The sequence below is a fragment of the Mustela nivalis genome, assembly GCF_964662115.1.
Source record: "Mustela nivalis genome assembly, chromosome: 11".
In the NCBI taxonomy this organism is placed as follows: Eukaryota; Metazoa; Chordata; class Mammalia; order Carnivora; family Mustelidae; genus Mustela; species Mustela nivalis.
Genome location: NC_139030.1, coordinates 25,889,426 through 25,910,590, shown reverse-complemented (window position 1 = coordinate 25,910,590; position 21,165 = coordinate 25,889,426). Strand labels below are relative to the sequence as shown.

General features: G+C 34.5%; 1 protein-coding gene across 1 annotated transcript in view; it reads left to right on the top strand.

Annotated features, from left to right (window-relative positions):
• LRP1B (LDL receptor related protein 1B) overlaps positions 1–21,165 on the top strand; it is a 1,916,825-nt gene that overhangs the window by 1,261,216 nt on the left and 634,444 nt on the right. Inside the window, exons 24-27 of the mRNA XM_082690181.1 lie at positions 7,967–8,164; positions 9,608–9,812; positions 18,610–18,774; positions 19,078–19,322. Coding sequence (XP_082546307.1) covers positions 7,967–8,164; positions 9,608–9,812; positions 18,610–18,774; positions 19,078–19,322 — 813 coding nt within the window. The remainder of the gene's footprint in view (positions 1–7,966; positions 8,165–9,607; positions 9,813–18,609; positions 18,775–19,077; positions 19,323–21,165) is intronic.

Genomic DNA, 21,165 nt, shown 5'->3' with positions numbered 1-21,165 from the left:
CCTCTTGTGATTGAGTCTAGCTTCAGAGGATTGTGGTCTGAACATATTAGGGAATGGTCCTAATATTTTGGTACCAGTTGAGACATGATTTGTGACCCAGGATGTGATCTTTTCTGGAGAATGTTCCATGTGCACTGGAGAAGAATGTGGATTCTGTTACTTTTTGATGGAGTTTTCTGAATATGTCAGTGATGTCCATTTGGTCTAGTGTGTCATTTAAGGCCTTTATTTCCTTGTTGATCTTTTCTTGGATGATCTGTCCATTTCAGTGACGGAGTGTTCAAGTCCCCTACTATTATTGTATTATTGTTGATGTGTTTCTTTGATTTTGTTATTAATTGGCTTATATACTTGGCTGCTCCCATTTTAGGGACATATTTAAAATTGTTAGATCTTCTTGCTCGACAGACCCTTTGAATATGATTTGGTGTCCTTTCTCATCTATTATTATAGTTTTTGTCTTAAGATCTAATTTATCTGATATAAGGATTGCCACCTCAGCATTGTTTTGATGTCCTTTAGCATAGTAAATTGTTCTCCACCCTCTCACTTTAAATCTGGAGGTGTCTTTGGGTCTAAAATGAGTTTCTTGTAGACAGCATATTAATGGGTCTTTTTTTTTTAATCCATTCTGATAACCTTCAGTGGTTTTATTTAGTATTTTTGTCTTTTTGGGGGCATTTAGCCCATTTACATTTAGGGTAACTATTGAGAGATAGGAATTTAGTATTAACTTTAAGGTGGCTGTTACTGTATATTTTCTCTGTTCATTTCTGGTCTACTACTTTTAGGCTCTCTCTTTGCTTAGAGGACCCCTTTCAATATTTCCTGTAGGGCTGGTTTGGTGTTTACATATTTGTTTAGTTTTTGTTTGTCCTGGAAGCTTTTTATCTCTCCTTCTATTTTCAATGATAGCCTAGCTGGATATAGTATTCTTGGCTGCATGTTTTTCTCATTTAGTGCTCTGAATATATTATGCCAGTTCTTTCTGGCCTGCAAGGGCTCTATGGATAGGTCTGCTGCCAATCTGATATTTTTAACATTTTACATTACAGACTTCTTATCCCAGGCTGCTTTCAGGATTTTAGCTTTGTCACTAAGACTTGTAAGTTTTACTATTAGATTACAGGGTGTGGACCTATTCTTATTGATTTTGAGGGAGATTCTCTGTGCCTCCTGGATTTTGATGCTTGTTCCTTTTGCCATATTTGGGAAATTCTCTACAATACTTCACTCCAATATACCTTTTGCCCTGTTTCTTTCTTCTTCTTCTGAAATACCAATTGTTGTTTGTTTGTTTGTTTTGTTGTTGTTTGTTTGTTTGTTTTTGTTTTGTTTTTTTTTTAGAAAAAAATTTTCAAGATTTTATTTATTTATTTGACAGAAAGAGATTACAAGTAGGCAGTGAGGCAGGCAGAGAGAGAGGAGGAAGCAGGTTCCCTGCTGAGTAGAGAGCCTGATGTGGGGCTCAACCCCAGGACTCTGAGATCATAACCTGAGCCGAAGGCAGAGGCTTTAATCCATTGAGCCACCCAGGCACCCCAATCCCAATTGTCCTAATATTGTTTCCTCTTATGGTATCACTTATCTCTCTAGTTCTCCCCTTGTGGTCCAGTGGTTGTTTGTCTCTCTTTTGCTCACCTTTATTCTCTGTCATTTGGTCTTCTATATCACTATTTCTCTCTTCTGACTTATTTATCCTATCAGTAAGACCCTCTGTTTTTTTATATTGTACCTCATTAATAGCTTTTTTGATTTCAGCTTGGTTAGATTTTAGTTCTTTTATTTAGAGCTCTTATTTCTCCAGACAGCATTTCCTTAATATCTTCCATGCCTTTTTTGAATGCAGCCAGCACCTTGAGAATTGTCATTCTGAGCTCTGGATCTGACATATTACCAATGTCTGTATTGATTAGGTCCCTAGCTGTTGGTACTGCCTCTTGTACTGTTTTTTTGTGGTGAGTTTTTCCGCCTTGTCTTTTTGTCCAGATAACAATATATGAATGAGAGAATAAGACACTTAAAGAATGGCAAAGATCCCAGATGAATGTACACTATTCAAATCAGAAGAGACTCCCAAATTGGGGGGAGAAAAGAACAAGGGTAAAAATAAGCTTTAAAAATTTTTCTAAAAATTTAAAAATATATGTGTATAAATTAGTCTTGTGAATAGAACAGAGCCACCCACTTGACTTTGGGTGGTATTTTGGTCTCTTAGAAGAAACTACCTCCCAAAATTTTAAAGAAAAAAAAACCTAACACATATAGAAAAATAAGGGTAAACATGATGAAGGGATGGAATATGACTGTAAAGATGAAAATTTTAAAAAGTTCTAAAAAAAGAATTGATATGGAAAAAGAAAGAAAAATAAAGTGGAGATAATTTGGTCAGGCTGGAAACTAGAAAAAAGCCCTGTGATAGATTTAGAGTATATTTTGATCTATTAGGAGAAATTGTATCCCATAAATTTTTAGAAGGAAAAACCCTTTATGAATACAAAAAATAAAGTTAAATACAATGAAGGATAAAATATGACTATAATAATCAAGGTTTAAAAAGATTTTTTGAAAGGTATTGTTAAGATAATCTCGTTAAAATTGTTAAAAGAGGAAAGAGAAAAGTTAAAAAATTAGAATAAGAAAAAATAAAATTTAAAAAATTAATTAACTTTGCAAGACTAAAGGATCATGGTAAGAAAGACTTGAAATTCCATGCTTTGCTTTACCCTCCTCTGGGCTTCTGCTGTTCTCCTTCATCAGTGAGATTGGTCTTGGCTGGATATTCTTGCTGATCTTCTGGGGGAGGGACCTGTTGTGATTCTCAAATGTCTTTGCCCAAGGCAGAATTGCACTGCCCTTGCCAGGGCTGGGCTAAGTAATCTGCTCATGATCGCTCTTGGGAGCTTTTGTTCCCTGAATGCTTTCTGTAGAGCTCTGGAAGACAAGAATGAAAATGGCAGATTTCCAATCTGTGGCCCAGAGGAGCCAAGAGCTTGGGATCCCACTCCTCAGTGCACCCTTGAGAAAAGCACTCAGTCACTCCTTTCTCGCTGGTCTCCTCCCGGAGGGCTGTGCTCCTAGCTCACCTGGCCTGTGACCAAGCACTTGTGTCTCTGGCACACAGCCCTGTTTGAAGTCTCCAAACCCAGCAGATTCCTGCTGCTCTGCTTTTCCGGCGGATGAAGGAGAATCTCCCCAGATCTGCCACTTGTGAGGTCCCTGCTCAAAGAGCAGCGGTCTGACTGTGCCATGGATCACAGTTTAAGGTAACCCCAAGCTAAGAGCTTATTGCTCAGCTCCATCTCTGTAGTCAGCTTCCCCACTCTGAAACCTGTGAGCTCTGCTACACTCAGACACCCCTGATCCTTCTGTGACCCTGTGGCACCTGAGACCACAGTGTCCCAGTGAGGGCTCCACCCCTGCTTAGTCTCTGGAGTGATGTCCCTCAGTGGAGCAGACTTCTAAAAATTCTGATTTTAGTGGTCCCTCCTACCTGTAGTCTATCTTCCCCTAACTTTGGCTTCACTTCTCTGCATGTCCTACCTTTTAGGAAGTGGTTGATTTTCTGTTTCTAGAATTGCTGCTCTTCTTCTCTTCAATCTCCTATTGGGTGTATAGGTGTTCAGAGTGGTTTGATAACTATCTAGCTGAACTCCTGCGACCTGATGTCATCTCAGTCTGATACTCCCCCACCATCTTGACTCCCTAGTCACACTTTTTTAATGTAATCTTTAGAGTTACCTAGTATTATTTTTAAAGAAAAGTATTTGTCATTTTTATTCGTCACAGGAAATGTATAAATTAATTCAGGCAGAAGTAAGTTCTTTGGGACATTATTTTTTCTTTTATTTTTTTTCTATCTAATAATATTACGTGACTTTCCACTTTAAGAAGTCTTTATTTCTCTCACTGGTGTTTTAAAATTTATTTGTATAATCTTTGTATATTTCTTAATAATTTCATTCCCAAATTTCTTATCCTTTTTCATTGTTGTTGCTAGTATGTATTTGTTCTTTCTTTGTTTTATTTTGTTCTGTTTCCATTTTGTCCTCTTGGTTGGTGGTTTGTTGTAGGAAGGTAGCGATTTTTGTCTAACAATCTGTGATCAATCCCTTTTCCACCCCTTGCCTCTGGCATCCATTGTTCTGTTTTCTGTCTCTATTGTTTTGCCTTTTCCAAGATGTCATAGCAATGGAATCATTTCATCTGTAGACTTTCTTTTTTTTTTTTTTAAGGTTTTAATTAGTTGTTAAAGATAGATAGAAAGAGAGAGAAACAGGCAGAGGGAGAAGCAGGGTCCCTGCTGAGCAAGGAGCCAGATGCAAGACTAGGATCATAATCTGAGCTGAAGGCATATGCTTAACCAATTTAGCCATCCAGTCATCCCACCTCTATAGAGTTTTGAACCTGGCTCCTTTCACTTAATGTATTACATGCCTGTTTGTTTCTTCATTCAGATTCTCATCAGTCTTTAGGGTGCTGATGGGCCGAGAAGTTTTTGAGACCAAGCTATTATTCCCATCCTCTTTTTCCAAAAAATAATTATGGGATTTTCCCTTTAGTTATGCTACCTACTTTGAGATTGTGCTCTGCCAGGATTTTTTTTTTTTAATAGCTGCAGCTATCGGCATCCTCTTTCAGAAACTGTCCATATTTTGAAGACATTCATCAGTGCATCCTCTAACATTGTGGTGTTTTTTTAACAGATGTCTTCCAGTATTAGTGGAAGTGGAAGTTGGCATTTCTTTTCCTTCCTTCTTTCTTTCTTTCTTTCTTTCTTTTTTTTTTTAATTGTTTCCTTTTTCTGGTGTGATTTTCTAAGGAAGAGGCAGCACATTATTGCTTTGCAATTTTGAAACTCTATGTCCCTTAGTAACTATTAAATATAAATTTCTCTAGCAAGTAGCTGCTGTACTTTTAATTTACTACTTAACTAAGGGCAAACTATAAGCCAAATGATGGGGAAGCTCTTCAGAACTGAAATGTCACCAGCTTTGGCACACGCTAAGAAATATTCAACTCCCTTTTGGTGTATTATCATTCCAGCCTTTTCTCTTATGCAATATCTCTTTTGCTTATTCCTTTGGGAAATCTTTGAAATTTAAGACTTATAATAATAGTTAAATATTTATTGAGATATTAAGTATCCACACTTTTAATTATCAATTATCTTGATAACTCAGTATGTTACATATTTTATAAATAAAAAAGTATTGAGGATCAGAAAGTCTCAAATGTACACAGCCAATTATTAGAAGGGTTCTGTTTTAAATCCTCATTTTGTGACTTCAAATATATTACTTTTTGACTACCTCACAGTTACCTCCATATTTATATTCGCTGTGATGATTTTGAGATTATTAAACAAATGTATCTGCATTATTTAGTTGGATTCTGGTAACAACAATTTAAGTTAGATTTAAAGGAGGTTATCATTAACTCCATTTTACACTAAAGATCTTTTTTGAAAAAAGATAAAGAAATATTCAAAGGTAAGCAGTTGTTTCATAGAACTGATTTACACAAGGCATCCTAATCCTAATACCTAATAATTAAGTATTCTCCCTTTTAAATAACTGTACATCCAATAGAACCATTTTCTATACTTCAAAAACACTAAATTCTGGGTTTAAAATTTTATGAGTATTTGTTCTATTGGGAGCTGTTTGGCACTAGTTGTTTAATACATATTTAGTATTTTATATCAGTTAGCTACTGTCACAGTAATGTTGTGCAGTAAAAACCATAATACTGTGCAATAAATTACCACAAGACCTGTAAGATCACAAAAATATACTTAATTATTTTTCACAAGATCTCAGGCCTTCAGATTAGTCCTTGTGGCCTTGGTAGGACTTACTTAAACTATGCTTTCAGCTTCAGGGAAAGTAGGTGGCTCTACTGATCATTGTTGGGCTCTGTCCCATGGTAACTATAAGGTGGTTTCTTAAGATGGAATCAGTTTCACATCTGTTCATTGAAAACACATTTACTTAATGTTCTAGGCAGAACTCACTGAAGTAGATTCATGCTCAGTTGGTGGAGGTGGGGGCAGACTAGTGATTTCCCTACACCAACAGCAGGCAGCCTAGGTTAGCACTGTTCTAAATCTAAGACCTGGTATGAATTGTGTCCTTCCTGGTGTTTGATATTAGACCCATCATAATGGACTAAACAAACAAGATCCCTGTTTTTGTTTGTTTTTGTTTTAAGATTTTATTTATTTATTTGACAGAGAGATCACAAGTAGGCAGAGAGGCAGGCAGAGAGAGAAAGAGAGAGAAGCAGGCTCACTGCTGAGCAGAAAGCCTGATGCGTGGCTCGATTCCAAGACGCTGAGACCATGACCTGAGCCAAAGGCAGAGGCTTAACTCACTGAGCCACCCAGGTGCCCCAAGATCCCTGTTTTAATAAAACATAAAAACCAGTGAGGAAGGTAGATGTCAAACAAATAAATAGACATTTTAAAATATACTTCAGGGGCGCATGGGTGGCTCACTGGGTTAGAGCCTCTGCCTTCAGCTCAGGTCATGATCCCAGGGTCCTGGGATCGAGCCCCACATCAGGCTCTCTGCTCAGCATGGAGCCTGCTTCCTCCTCTTTCTCTGCCTACTTGTGACCTCTGTCTGTCAAATAAATAAATATATATATTTAAAATAAATAAATAAATAAATATATTTTATATATATTTATAAATATATACACACACATACACACACACACACACTTAAAAGAGAAAAAAATAGGTTTTGGAGATATAAAATAATAAAAAAATGGTCTTTATTGGGAAACTGACCAGGAAAGACCTCTCTGAGGAATAAAGATTAGGGAGAAGAGTAAAACTGAGTGCAGTTGACAAAAAAATAAGTTCAAACTGAGTTGGAGTTAAATGCATTGACTTACATATATGAAGTGTGTGAAATGTATTGAGAATATGAAGGAAGGAACTAGGATATTTACAACTGCGGATTTGAACATCCTTAGCCTGGGGACTTGAACCTCCCCAGACCATTGCTGCTTCCTTTTCTGTGTCTTTTTTCTCTTCTACTATAATATCACAAGTAGACTTATGCAAACTGTAAGGGTATAGACACTGGCATTACTAGGCTTAGACATCTGTGATCTTAGAAGAAAAGACACTCTTTACCCTTAGCTTGAAATATTCTCTAGAAGTTTGGAGACTCATTAGCCTGATTTAGATCTCACATCCACCTTTTGAGCCAATCACCATGGAAAGAGATGATGGTACTTAGACTTAAAATAGGAAAACAAATTATCCTAAAAGAAAGCCCAAAGGAATTGTACTAACATGGAAATGGGGGGAAATTGTAAACCTGAGTCCCCTCCCACAAAATGTATATTCATCAAGCAAAATTCATGTCTAACTCATCTTAGTATGTCCAATAGTAATTAGCACATTTCCAAATTGATAATGTAATTTTAGTAAATGTCAGACTGTGGAGAAAGCCATAATCTACTCTCTTATGAGGAGTGCACTCTAAGACCGTAACTCTCTTCAAGGAAATCCTTTTTTATTGGATCTCTTTCCTTTACGGAGCTGTAGGTGTGTGATGGGTTAAGAGTAGCGGAACTCATTTAATCAACTCTTAGCTATTCCTTTGTTGATGTTTCCGTGGTTTAGATTGTCAGCTGAAGTTCCACTAAGATATAAAACCCCCATCTGTCTTGGAATTCAAATAATTCTGTGTTCTTTAATCAGAATCAAATGTAGAAAGATCCAAGGAATAAAAACATATTTATACCTTATTTTAATCAATATATATAAGCCTAAAATTTTCAAGTTTCTTATGAATGTTGGATTAAAAGAAATTTCTCCTGGAATAACAGAGAATTATATAATAAATTATGCTTGTAAATAATTGGACTTGACCTCAAAGTGTTTTATCCTACTTATGAAAGCATATAAATATTTTTATAAGTCTATTAAAAATAAATTTATTTTCAGATCCCTTTGAAGCATTCATCATCTTTTCTATTCGTCATGAGATCAGAAAGATTGATCTTCATAAAAGAGACTATAGTCTACTTGTTCCTGGGTTGAGAAACACAATAGCACTTGATTTTCACTTCAATCAAAGTTTGCTTTATTGGACGGATGTTGTAGAAGACAGGATATACCGGGGCAAGCTTTCTGAAAGTGGAGGTAATTTTTAACTGAAAATTCTATAAAAATATGCTGTAATCAGATGGGATTTATATCAATCTTTGTACTTTCATCCTTTGCCTTCTCCCTCGTATATGTAAAACCAGGGATGTCAAGTTTATGTGTGAAAATTTATTGAGGGAGGGGAATGAATGATGGGAGCCTGTGCTAGGCATACAATTTTCAAATTGTGAGCTTTACCTTGGACATTTGGTAAAGAAAAGTACTTATAAGAAATAACTATTGCCTTCCACATACTAATAGACATAATGTTTGTTTGTGAGTAAAATATTTTATTTTGTCCACAAAATTTCAACATACAATGAATTTTCCCAAAGACCACTAATATGAACAAAATGTTTTTATCATAGTTTGACTTAATTCTTTTGTCTAATGTACACTTCTTAAGTAGCAAGGCTCTGAGATAAATATATGTATTAATTATTTTGGAGACGTTGGTTCTTTGTAGCATTCCAAAGTCCCAGTGTTTCTATAAAAATCTGAATTTCTCCTTAAGTCATATTTGAAATTTTGGAAAAATGATAATAAACATGTGATTCACCTGTGAATTTGTGTCTGTGGCATATTGCAAGAGACTGATTTCAACTGATGGATTTAGATCCTTGGGCTTAGATGATTAAAAAAAAAAAAGTCTGTTAAAATGTCTAACAAAAACACTGGTGCAAAAAAAGAAAAAAGAAAACACTGGCAATGTCATAAACTATTAAGAGTTATCCTATTAGAAAAAATATTTTGATTACAAAAGAAATTAAAAAGTGGATAAATAGATCATTAGTGGACATTACCAAATTGTTTATTTTAATTTAGACCAAACTAATGCCTTCCTCTCTTATTTGTAATCATGTTATATTGTGTAAGTCTTATGGTCCCAGAAGGGGCAGGGAGTGTGATTTGAGGCTTATCTTTATTAAGAGTAAGTGCAGTAAAGTCATCTTATTTATCATGCTTCAGAAAAGGGTGGCTACTGACTAGCTATAATGCATGTTGCCCCAGAGGGGCATTTTCTCTTTATTCTACCCCTGAAGATCAATGTTGATACTAAATTGTGCTAATTTTAACTAGCACACCATTCTTACTCCCCAAATCCTGTGTTCTATTTCAAAAGTCAGAAACAAGAAATATAATTTTTTGAAATCTAAACACTATTGTTTAGCCTTAAAGTTATTCAAAAATTTGATTGCACTGTCACTGAAAGGGTTTAAGAAATTAAAGATTTCTGGTAGGAAAGATCAGCAATTCTAAATTTGGAGTCTTAGTTTTCATCATGCCAGGTAACACGTTTGCACTCTATCTTTGAAACTCAATATCATACTTCAAAAAACTCTGTTCTGCTGGTAAGTAGGTCTTGTGTGTGTGTGCATGCCTAACACATTCATTGAATGGGTACAAGTATTAGTTTCCTTTTTTTTTTTTTTTTTGTAGGGGTCAGTGCAATAGAAGTGGTTGTGGAGCATGGCTTGGCTACCCCAGAAGGACTGACCGTCGACTGGATAGCAGGCAATATATACTGGATAGACAGCAATCTGGACCAAATTGAAGTCGCCAAACTTGATGGCTCCTTAAGAACTACACTTATTGCTGGAGCCATGGAACACCCCAGGGCCATTGCTTTGGACCCAAGATATGGGTAAAGAAGTTTACCTTCTACAGATTCGTTTTGGCATAAAAAATAATCTTTTAAATGAATACTGAATTCAATTATCTCATAAATTATGAGTCAGATTGCTTATTTTGTGCATGCACATATAAGTTTATATATGTATAATTATGTGTATTTATGTTTAATATATGTCTACATCTATATATATTATATATATATATAACATATATATAATTAGTTTAAGTTTATTAGCATAAATTTGGTTATAAGATTGCTTACATAGGTATCTTTAGAGGATAGAAATATCTTTTTTCTAAATATGGGCACTAAGCTCTATTGAAAGCTATCGCAACTCAATTTTGAAGCAGTAATTTAATGAATTTCTCTGTGACGTGTCGAAGAGATGCTATAATTATTTCTAATGGTTCCAAACCACAGGACCAGTCTCTGGTACAAATAGTCATAGATGTTAATTGCACCACCTCTTATGTATTTTATAAGTACTTGGAGTCAGTTTAAAAGAAAATTAGTATAAGGTTGAAGGAATCCAATGATGAGACACTGACTATTGGAGTGTTGGAAAGACAAGGCACATGATTCTTGAAAACAAGGTCAAATGTTGAGTAACGCAGCTAATTGACTCTGGTGTTCCCTTGTGTGTTCCTCTGTGAAAGAGCAGAAGAGAGACAAGAAATCCCTGGAAAACAAGGGTTCCAATTTCTATTTGCTCAGTTATTCTCTGGAGAATCCTCTTAACTCTATTATCTTCCTTTAAATTTCAGTTTTTTCTTTCATAAATCAGGGATGATACCTTTATCATTTGGTTGTTTTTGAGTAGATGGTGAATATGTGGAAGACAAGATTTAAGTTATATAGATGAGAATACTGTTATTACTGTCAATTATTTATTTCCTTGGTAATTATTTTACAAATCCAAAACCATTGTCAAGGCTAAAGGTTAGCAGATCAGAATTTTTTAAAATTCATTTTTATTTTGATTAATTTATTTTTTTGTCTCTGTACCTTCAAGTAATACAAAGTCCAGGGAACACCAATGAGGAAGGAGAATCAGCCAGGAGGTAGTTTAATGAAATGCAGAAGAGAGAAAAGAAAGCCTGTTTTTAAGTCACCTTCCTGACCACAATTTCTGGCTGGTGCTCTGGTTTATGCCGAGGTATAGAAATCAGTGGTTTAGGAAGTCTGTTTGTTCTTTTCTTCAATTCATACACAGAAATTAAAGGACCAAAGTAGCTTGCCTAGAACAGGGCTCCAAATAGGCAACTCTTATGTTTGCTTTACCTCTACATTGTTTTAAATTTATTTATTACTTGTCCAAACTTAAAATATTAAGGCATATAGTCCTGGATTTCTGGCTGCTTTTAAAAAAAAACAGAGATCTTGCAGCAAGGAGCAAAGCAGTAGCTGTATCTTTTACCTTAGAAATGGGTTCTCTTATTTATACAGTCTACATTTTGCCCATTTTATTCACTAATTCCTATAATAACAGTTCACTGGGAAGAGATATATTATATTTAGTGAAAAATTCATTTTTTAGAACAGACTATTTCTGAGATTACAGCTAACTTCCTGATTCTGACCCTTTACTTCCCATAAAATTTCATTATCAACAGGGGTTTTACCCTCAATGTAACAACTACCATGTGGAATTTTCACCTACTAGACATACTAGACCTACCTGTGTACCTTATACACAGGGGAAACTTCCTATAGAGCAGAAAGTGATATTTTGGAGAAAATTGTGGTTTTAGCTTATACACCAATATGGTAGAAAAGTTGTGAGTGCTCTCAAATTACAGATGGCACATAGAGAGAAAAACAAGATACAACAAAAGGACAAAATAGGCATATGGAAAGCTCTGAAAATAGTCTGACCAAGCAACGTATTAGGTCTGGGAGTTGAAACTTTATTTTCTACAGCTTTGAACTGACAAGGCTTAGGATAAAATTATTTAGCTCACTTATCTTCCAGAGGATCCTACCTAAGAGGAGAAAAAAAAAAATAGAGACATAATACATCACCGACAAATACTATTTAAATGAAAATATCAGATAGTATTCCAGTGACATAAGGTCTTCAGAAGTAATATACCCTCTAAGAGTTGAAAGTTAGTGTAGAATGCCAGCCTCTGAGTAGGAAAACATGACAATGCTTCTGAGAAAGTTGATGCCTTCTATTACTAATTGCTACTATGAAATTGTACAGCTGATTAAAATTATTACAATGGTGGTAATTTTTTTCTTAAAAAATGAGTGAAAAAATACACACAAAAATCCTTTTTGGTATGAGTAATCAAAGCTCAGAAGGTAGTACAAATACATACAACTCTAGGAAAAAATTGAAAGGTTGATAAGTTTGGGTGTCATGAAAATAATAGGATTTTTATTGTTAAAAATTATCCTATAGTGCATTGATACACTTAAGATATGAAGTTCACATAAACACCTCTAAATCCCAGCTGTAGCAATTAAATTTAAAAATGCAATGCAAATATGAAAATATTTTCAGGTTTGGGATATTTTAGTAAAAAGTCCATAATTATTTTTAAACATTGGACCTTGCATAAGGTAGGCTGAGAGCATAGTAAAAATATATATAATCATGCAAACTCACACACATACAGTGAACTGCAAAGCAAAGCACAAGAAAAGAAACACTGTAAAATAATTTAATTTGATTTAAACTCCACTTAGGGGTTCCTCGGTTGAGTGACTGCCTTTGGCTCAGGTCATGATCTTGGAGTCCTCTTGATCGAGTTCTGTGTCGGGCTCCCTGCTCAGTCTGCTTCTCCCTCTTCCTCTCCCCCTTCTCATGCTCTTTCTCACTCTCTCTCAAATAAATAAATACTTGAAAACAAACTAAAAAAACTCCACTTACTGCCTTCGTGTTATCTGTTCAAATAGAAACATAAAATTTCTCCCTATTTCTTAAAAAATTCAAGAAATACATAAAAAAGGTGTGAATCAAAATTGAAAGGAGCTCCAAAGAAACTTAAACTTCTTTTAAAAATAGGTATATTTGGGTAAGTCTACTGAATAATTTTTTTAGAATTATGGTTTCTGTAAATACTATTACTTTCCTACCACATCATAAGCTCTCTAATGGTAAACCAAGACATGGTTCCATGTCTATGAAATCCTCCTCCACTCCTAGTATATAAAATTGTGCTGAATATGTTTGTTAAATAAATTAATACAAGCATATTCATAGACTTTTTGTTAACATGTAACTTACAAAACTCAAGGATAAACCTGAAAGGGAGAAGAACAGAGTAAAAGACAGCTAAGGGGTAAATACTATAAACTTTGTTTCCAATAAGAAGTGAATGAACAAGTTTGCAAACAGCCACTTCCCTCCCTCAGCTTAGCTGAGGAAAAACAAAAAGAACAATAACAACAACAACAACGAAATGAGCAATAACATTAGGCCAAGAAGACAGGCTTACATCATGTGAGTTTCCTTCAGCTCTGAAAGTCCTTTGTGACCTTTTTTTACAGATCCCAAGAAACAAATGTTTTAAATCAACTTCTTTGCTTCCCAGGCATAAAATTCACAGGTCTTCATTTTACATTATAAAACATATTTGCCATCATGCCACATCCCTTTAGTATTCTGGGTTTTGACCCAATATCCAAAGTGACAATTTATTCCAAGACGGTAAATGGAAGTCTTGGGAAGGAGCCATTTTTCTCTCATTCCTTTTTAAGGGAATATAGTTATTACTAAGGTGACTTGAATGAGTCCATGAATCTCTCCTGGACCTCAAGCTTAGTATTAGGGAGTAAGAAGTACCAGGGAGTTCCCAATTTATAGGGCATTCACTTCGGGTCTTGAAATGTCTTTGTCTTTGTACTTGTGCGGCTGCATGGTGTCCTTCTGCTCCACTGTGTGTTTAGCTTTTATTTGTCAGAATAACTGGGCTCTGCTATAGCAATTGCAATTTGTGAAAGTAGATATAGTAGTTGTGAAGATTAGTGAAACATCAAAATAAAATTTTAATTTTATATGGGAATGTTCTTAAATGAAACTAATAAAGATGTTGTTGCTTTTAGAAGACCTAAAGATTGTAGATAAGTATCCTTGTTTTTTGCCAAGATCATTTATTTTCACCTTCTGCAGCTTGACCTGATAGATGATAATGGCCCTTTCATGCCTGTAATGATACAAGTTGTTCATGGTCCATTGACCCAATTTAATCCTGATACACACTAACTCATGAATGCAGGAACTGTAGAATCACTAGACTGTAGTCTCTTTTTTAAAAGCAATTGTGGCTGAATATTTCCATACGTCCTGTAAGAAGAGATATTCAGCCTTTGTGTATTTCAAGAAATAATTCAATCATTGAAATGCTAATACATTTTAACCATAAAAAGAAAGTAATAAGGGGGAAATGATTCTTTTAAAATACCACACTATAAAGTATACAAAAGAGTGCCTAGAATTTTATGAAACAATGATCCTTGAAATCAACTTTTTAAATTGATTGTAAACTGACTTATGGTGAAGTTAAGAACACTTTTAGGAGAACTAATTCTAAAACATGTTCTTTTATAAAAAATATTGGAAACTTCCCCACTTGAATTGATGAAAGATTAGGACCATTGTGAGCATTATAGAAGAAAGAGCTTAATGCTGCTATGTTTAGTGAAGAAATGAAGGAATCACTTTAGAATGTCTCAAATCATCCCAAGCTGTGCTTTTATGGTCCATGGAAACACATACTTGAGAGTTTACAGTGCCTACTCTGGTAAACCTATAATATAGAATGCAGAATTGTAGAGTTACTGATGTGTGTGTTGGAATTTTTACAGCCACAGAAGGCAGAACTAGGTAGAAAGAAGAGAGACACCAGTTTTCCACTTATTATTGAGGCAAAAGACAAAACTCAGAAGTCTTTGGGTCATCAATCCAGAGTGTGAATTACAGCCTTGCCTAGATCTCATGGTGGTTTATCCATAGATATTCAGACTAGCTATCATTCTCAAATTCATTGTTTGTTTTCAGTGATTATTTTTCCTAATCATTTTTAAGCTTGCAAATATCTCTACTCTACCTTGTCTGTCAAGATACCACATCAATTTGATTGATGCTGTATTGGTCTTGTTTCTCATTTTAAATCTTAGTTTTAAAATCCTAAGTGTAAAGGGAAACTGACCACAATCTGCTGTCAGTGAAAAGATGCATGCATCCCAAATTAAATTTGAAGTGAGACACATAATACACCTCATTCATTGTTTTAAAGACATTCAACTACTTAACTGAATAGCCTACCACCTTTATATTAAATCTTAGTTCCATTATCCCTTTATGGCAACATATTGTATATTAGGTAATTTATAAGTAATATGTGTATGGGTATATACATGATAGATTTTTTCACATATTAATCTTTAAAAATTAGTCTTTTTAGAAAAATGATTTATAGCTATAAAATATTATAAATATCCTCTGGTATTTTTAATATTCTTAAAAATTATCTATTTTATTAATTTTGAGTTATTTGCAGTTTTAAACTTTTATTATAGAAATTTTTAAATACACAAAATAGAATGAATTACATAATAAACTTCTTCATATTTATTACCAAGCTTCAACAGTTATCAATACATTATCCCTGATACATTACTTTGTTATATCCTTTCTCAGAAGTTTACTTAATTTATTCAAATATTGGTGATTAAAGAATGAATAATTTAGATATTATTTTTCTGAATATGATCCCATAGCAGGACCAGGAAACTCCTCTAATGCTGCCCATGAAACTAAAACTTCCTTTTTTTTTTTTTAACATAAACTCAGATTTTGAGAGACATTCTTTGAGATAAACCCAATCTTACAACTTCCTCCTCTGAATCCTTTACTTGTGGCTTTGACTTATAAAACATTCTACTTTCACATACATGCTGCTGAGACATTTAAATATTGACAATAGTATTAATTGTCTTTCTGTCTCTCCCTCCATTTCTTTAAAAATTTGGAAATACTTAAAAATTTTGCATTTAAAAAATAAATTTTATGACTATGTGTGGGTGGCATGCTCGTGGAAGCACAAGTCTTTTCTGTGACCTAGTCATCCTTTGTGCTAGATTGTTTACATCCAGGACCTCACCAAATGCTCCTGATAAGTGTGTATAATTAGAGTTTTTACTTACAGATGAGAAAATGGAGTCTGAGATTAAATATTCTGGAGAAAGTAACAGATACCAGTCTTGATCCCAAGTTAATCTGACATAGAAACATATTGGCATAATTATTTGGTAATATTTTGAGGCTGCCAGGTGCTTCAGAACTATCTATGAGCTGCCACTCTTATCAAGGACATCTACATCTTCCTTCTCTCTTCACCATAGTCCTTTTTTTTTAAAGATTTTATTTATTTATTTGACAGAGATCACCAGTAGGCACAGAGGCAGGCAGAGAGAGAGGAAGGGAAGCAGGCTCCCCGCTGAGCAGAGAGCCCAATGTGGGGCTTGATCCCAGGACCCTAGGATCGTGACCTGAACCGAAGGCAGAGGCTTTAACCCACTGAGCCACCCAGGCGTCCTTCACCATAGTCTTTTAACACACATACTAAATTTATTACATAATGTATTGAATTGTGTTTTATTCATTTCGTATTTCAAATTCCTCTGTCCTAAAGACTATATAGGTCTCAAAAATTCAAATCATGGTATTTAGTTTACATCGCTCCATATCTCCTTACATAAACATAATATAGATAATATTTTTAAAAAAGAAGAAGATATTTTGAATTGTATTTTGAATTTTGTTCCAGAGGATTATTTTATTTTCCAAGGTAATCTACCACATTCATATACTTAAGGATCATTCAAAATACAGAAGAATGAAAAATAACAAAATGATACATAATTTTAGTGAAAAACAAAGGTATTTTTACCAGTAACTTTACCATTTCTCATCAAAATGTTGTCAGAGCTGATAATGGGAAAATTTACTGGACTGTCACTATCTCTCCAATCCTGTGAGTTCTCCCTTCCCAAATCACCATGCTACTCATTGGGTTCTCCTATGAAAATAGAAAAGACAACTACAATTTATTGATTAGCAAACATGGCCTTATCATCTGCCAGATGTTTTCCCTTTCCTATTTTATTTAGTGACATGACATTAAAGAATTTGATGTTAAAAACATCAGAGCAGAAGTTAGGCTGCCCAGTTTTCCATCTCCCTCTGCCAATTGCTACCTGGGTAGCCCAAGTAATTTAACTTCTCTAAGTTTGTTCTCCCATCTCTAAAACATAGATAACTTTAGCCATAGCCTCATGATTGATTAAATGAGATAATCTATAAAGCTGAAAATAGTATTTTGGCTAACAATAGTATTTAACATATACTAAGCACTTAAAAATATGGAGAGTAATTATGATTGTGGAGTTATTGTGTAACTGTATTAAATATACCATAGAAACATGCACCAGCAGTTTAAACCACTGTCAATTGAACATAAAACATCCATTGCCTAATGGGCTTAAAAATCAAATGCAGGACATGAGGCACTTAATGACCATTGTCTCTAACTGTTTGTACACCATGAATTTGTGGAGTCTCAAATAGTATTTGGTTTAAAAAAGATGATCTTTAAAAAAAAAAAAAAAAAAGATGATCTTTAACATATGAAAAATGGTGTTTTAACAATCTCATGTTTATATATATGAAAGTATAATGATTTCCTCTGTTTTCCTTCTATATCTTTTGTCATATGATCTATTTCATTGCTATGAAACTAAATATCATCTCTGTACTGATGATTTCCAAATTCATGTGTCCAGCACTGCCTTATTCTCTGAACTTCACCCTGGCATACCACACATCTTCCTGAACACTTCCTTTTGGATATCTTGAAATCTTAAGATTTAAAAAAAAAAAAAATGAAAGTAAACTTTTGATTGCTCCTCACACCCAACCACAGTTAATTCCCAGGTCTTAGAATCTGTTCCTCTTTCATTTTCTACATTTTACTTATGGATTCTCTGTGAACCCTCTTCCTTGCACTTACTCTGACTTTACTGAAACAAGAAACACAGTCACCTATGATTTATTCTCCACTTCATTTCCCTATATTCAGTCATCAGATAGTCCTGGCAATTCCACCTCCAAATATACCTTGAATCCATTCACCTTTCTTCCCTTCTACTACCATACTCCAAACCACTGTCATCCTTGGCTGTTCTTTTAAAATGACCACCTGGTATACTCTTGCCTCACTATCATCTACTTATGTATGATACCATGTTTCACCCCTGCTTAAATATGCTTCCTAATCCCTTGGAATAAAATCCCAAATAATTGCCTTAAACTACAAAGCCCATTAAGTAGCACTCTTCAAATCCATCGTCTTCCTTTTACCTCCTTACTCACTACATTGGTCTTATTTCTATTCCTCAAATCACCCACTTTTTTTTCCCCCATTAAGGCTTTCATATCTGCTGTTTATTTTGCTTGTCATGCTCTTCATACTGTTCTATATATACTTTAGATTCAATGTAAATACATCCTCCTCAAAGTCCTTTTTTCCCCTGATCACCTTCTCTAAGTGGATCACTTACCTACTATTCTCTCCCATAATGAAAATTTCCTTCAGCATATTTTAGAAGCTGGAATCATATATTCCTGTGTTTATTTAGTCTGTTTTCTCCACTGGACTGTAAACCCCAAGTGGGTAGATAATACATCTGTTTCTTTTGAGACTGTTTACCTGCCAGTGTCTAGCATCAAGTAGGCACTCAGTAAACCTTTGTGAACTCAATGGATGAAGCAATAGCATTATTTATTTTTCTTCAGAATTCTTTTCTGGACAGATTGGGATGCCAATTTTCCTCGTATTGAATCTGCCTCCATGAGTGGAGCTGGAAGAAAAACCATCTACAAAGACATGAAAACTGGAGCTTGGCCTAATGGACTAACTGTGGACCACTTTGAAAAAAGAATAGTTTGGACAGATGCCAGGTGATCTTTTTCTTCTGTATTTTCTGTTACCTTTCTCAGATAGTATTTGTAAACTCAAAAGATACTCTAACATGCAAGTATTGTGAAATTGGTGGTGATATTTTGTTTGTTTTCATTATGATGGTGGTGATTTTTGTTTGTTTTTGTTATGATAGGCTTTTTTCTTCTTTCTACAAATCAGATACAGATCCATGAAGTATTTTTAATAAAATATTCTCTCTAGCATTTATCTAGGTAGTATGATAACACCACTGGACTATTTGAATAAGTTCCGATAAAATTAATGTATTTACATTTCTGTAGGTCAGATGCTATTTATTCAGCCCTCTATGATGGGACAGCCATGATAGAAATCATTCGCGGTCATGAATATCTTTCCCATCCCTTTGCTGTGTCTTTATATGGGAGTGAGGTCTACTGGACAGACTGGAGGACCAACACACTGTCAAAAGCCAATAAGTGGACAGGGCAGAATGTCAGCGTGATTCAGAAGACAAGTGCACAGCCATTTGACCTTCAGATATACCACCCCAGCCGTCAACCCCAGGGTAAGTGCTGGTAGTGAATTAACCACCCAGATAGTATTTTCACTTTAATCATATAATATTTTAACTGTAACCTATCTTTTATGCATTGTTATTAATATTTCATGTATATTGTGTTGTAGAAGTGGTTCCAGCCTTTATTTTAATTAATACAATTTTTTTCTTTCCTTTTTATTTCTTTCACATAGCAATAAGGAAATCTTAGAAATTAAGGGGTTTATACAAACTCCCACATTTTAAGCCACTGCTTGTATCAATAAAGGATACTGTGGGAAGTTGTAGAAGGTCTTCAGATTTGGAATCTATCATCTGATTATGATCAGAAGATTAGATGAGAACACCAAGAACACATTGATATTTCCCCTAAATGATCCCTGTGAGCTACATTGGGAGGAGAAAGAATGGTGTATTAAAAAAAAAAAAAAAAAAAAAAGGAGCATCTCCTTGAGCTTTTCTATTTTAAGAGAATTGAGATCACATGAGCCTGTGTGCCACCTCTCCCCATGTATTCAACATTTTGGTCAATAGTAATCTCCATCCTGGCTTTGTGATTTCATTTCTTCTATCAATCCTTGCCTGCCTGACATTCTTAAACTTCTTTCTCTTTTCTATTCCTACATTTTTTTTTCCATCTGGTTTTTATTTTTTCCTGGATAGTATGGCTATTTGGTGTAGCATCAGCTCATCATTTTATACCTCTTGGTGGAGACTTCCCCTTTACAATGTGTACCATAACCTATGAGAATCTCATTCCAATGTAAATAATGCTTTCTTATTATTAGCATGTTTTTACTTGAGACATATGATGCTCAGATGACAACTATTCCCTAGAGGTTATATTTTTTCCTTTTCTCTCTCTTTCAGTGTAGAGTACACAGATCTTCCACTCCCAGAAATGCACTGGTCTTATGGACCTCACTTCAAGGCTTATTTTAAATTTGTGTTATATTCTTTACACCTAGATGTGACTAAAAATGCTCACCTCTGTGGTCTATAAATTCCACTTTTATTCTTTTTCTTTCTTCAATATTTGATCTTCATTCTCTATCGATACTATTACTTCTACCAAAATTTCCTCATCTGTAAAATTTTCTGTGCCTTCTCTTTGACAGAGTCTGATTGAATCTAGTTTCCTTCCTAGATGCTTTCAATTTCTGTTTCAATTTTGTTACATAAGAGATCCTTCTTTGTCATGTGGGAGTTTTTATACACCATGTACTATGTGAGCAATCATGTTAATCCATTTCTGTCACCTATAATTTGTTTGCTCTTTTCATTTTACAAATTTGTCCAACATGAAGATATTTAGGGGAGAAAATATAGCTTCGTCACTTTCGTGCTTAATAGGCATTCAGTAAATATATTGGATTTAACTAAATTGAAATAAATCAGGAAATCATGATTCTGACCAGCAATAGGCCAGGAGTATAATAAGGAAAAGATGCTCTTTTCTAAAACTTTTCTTCAGCATGAGAGAGTATTTAGTAATAAACACTGTATGTTGATGACAAACATAGGATTGGTTTTAATTTTTATAAATGCAAAAATATATACTTATATATTTTTGTGCCAACGCTGGTACTTTTTATGTAATTTTTATATTTAGAGTAATTTAAATTAATTGGGCCATGAAATATGGCCTGAGTTTATGTATTACATCATTCGCCTCCTCAAAATAAGATCAATATGTTTTCGTTTTCTAACTGTCTGATTTGTCCACATGGACATGAACCATAGCAAAGTGACAGAATAGAAATGAAAATGATACTTTCAAGTTCTTCTCACATTTTCACATATATAGAAAAGAAGTAAGACAGTCAATATACAGTAGACCCCTTCTCCATGC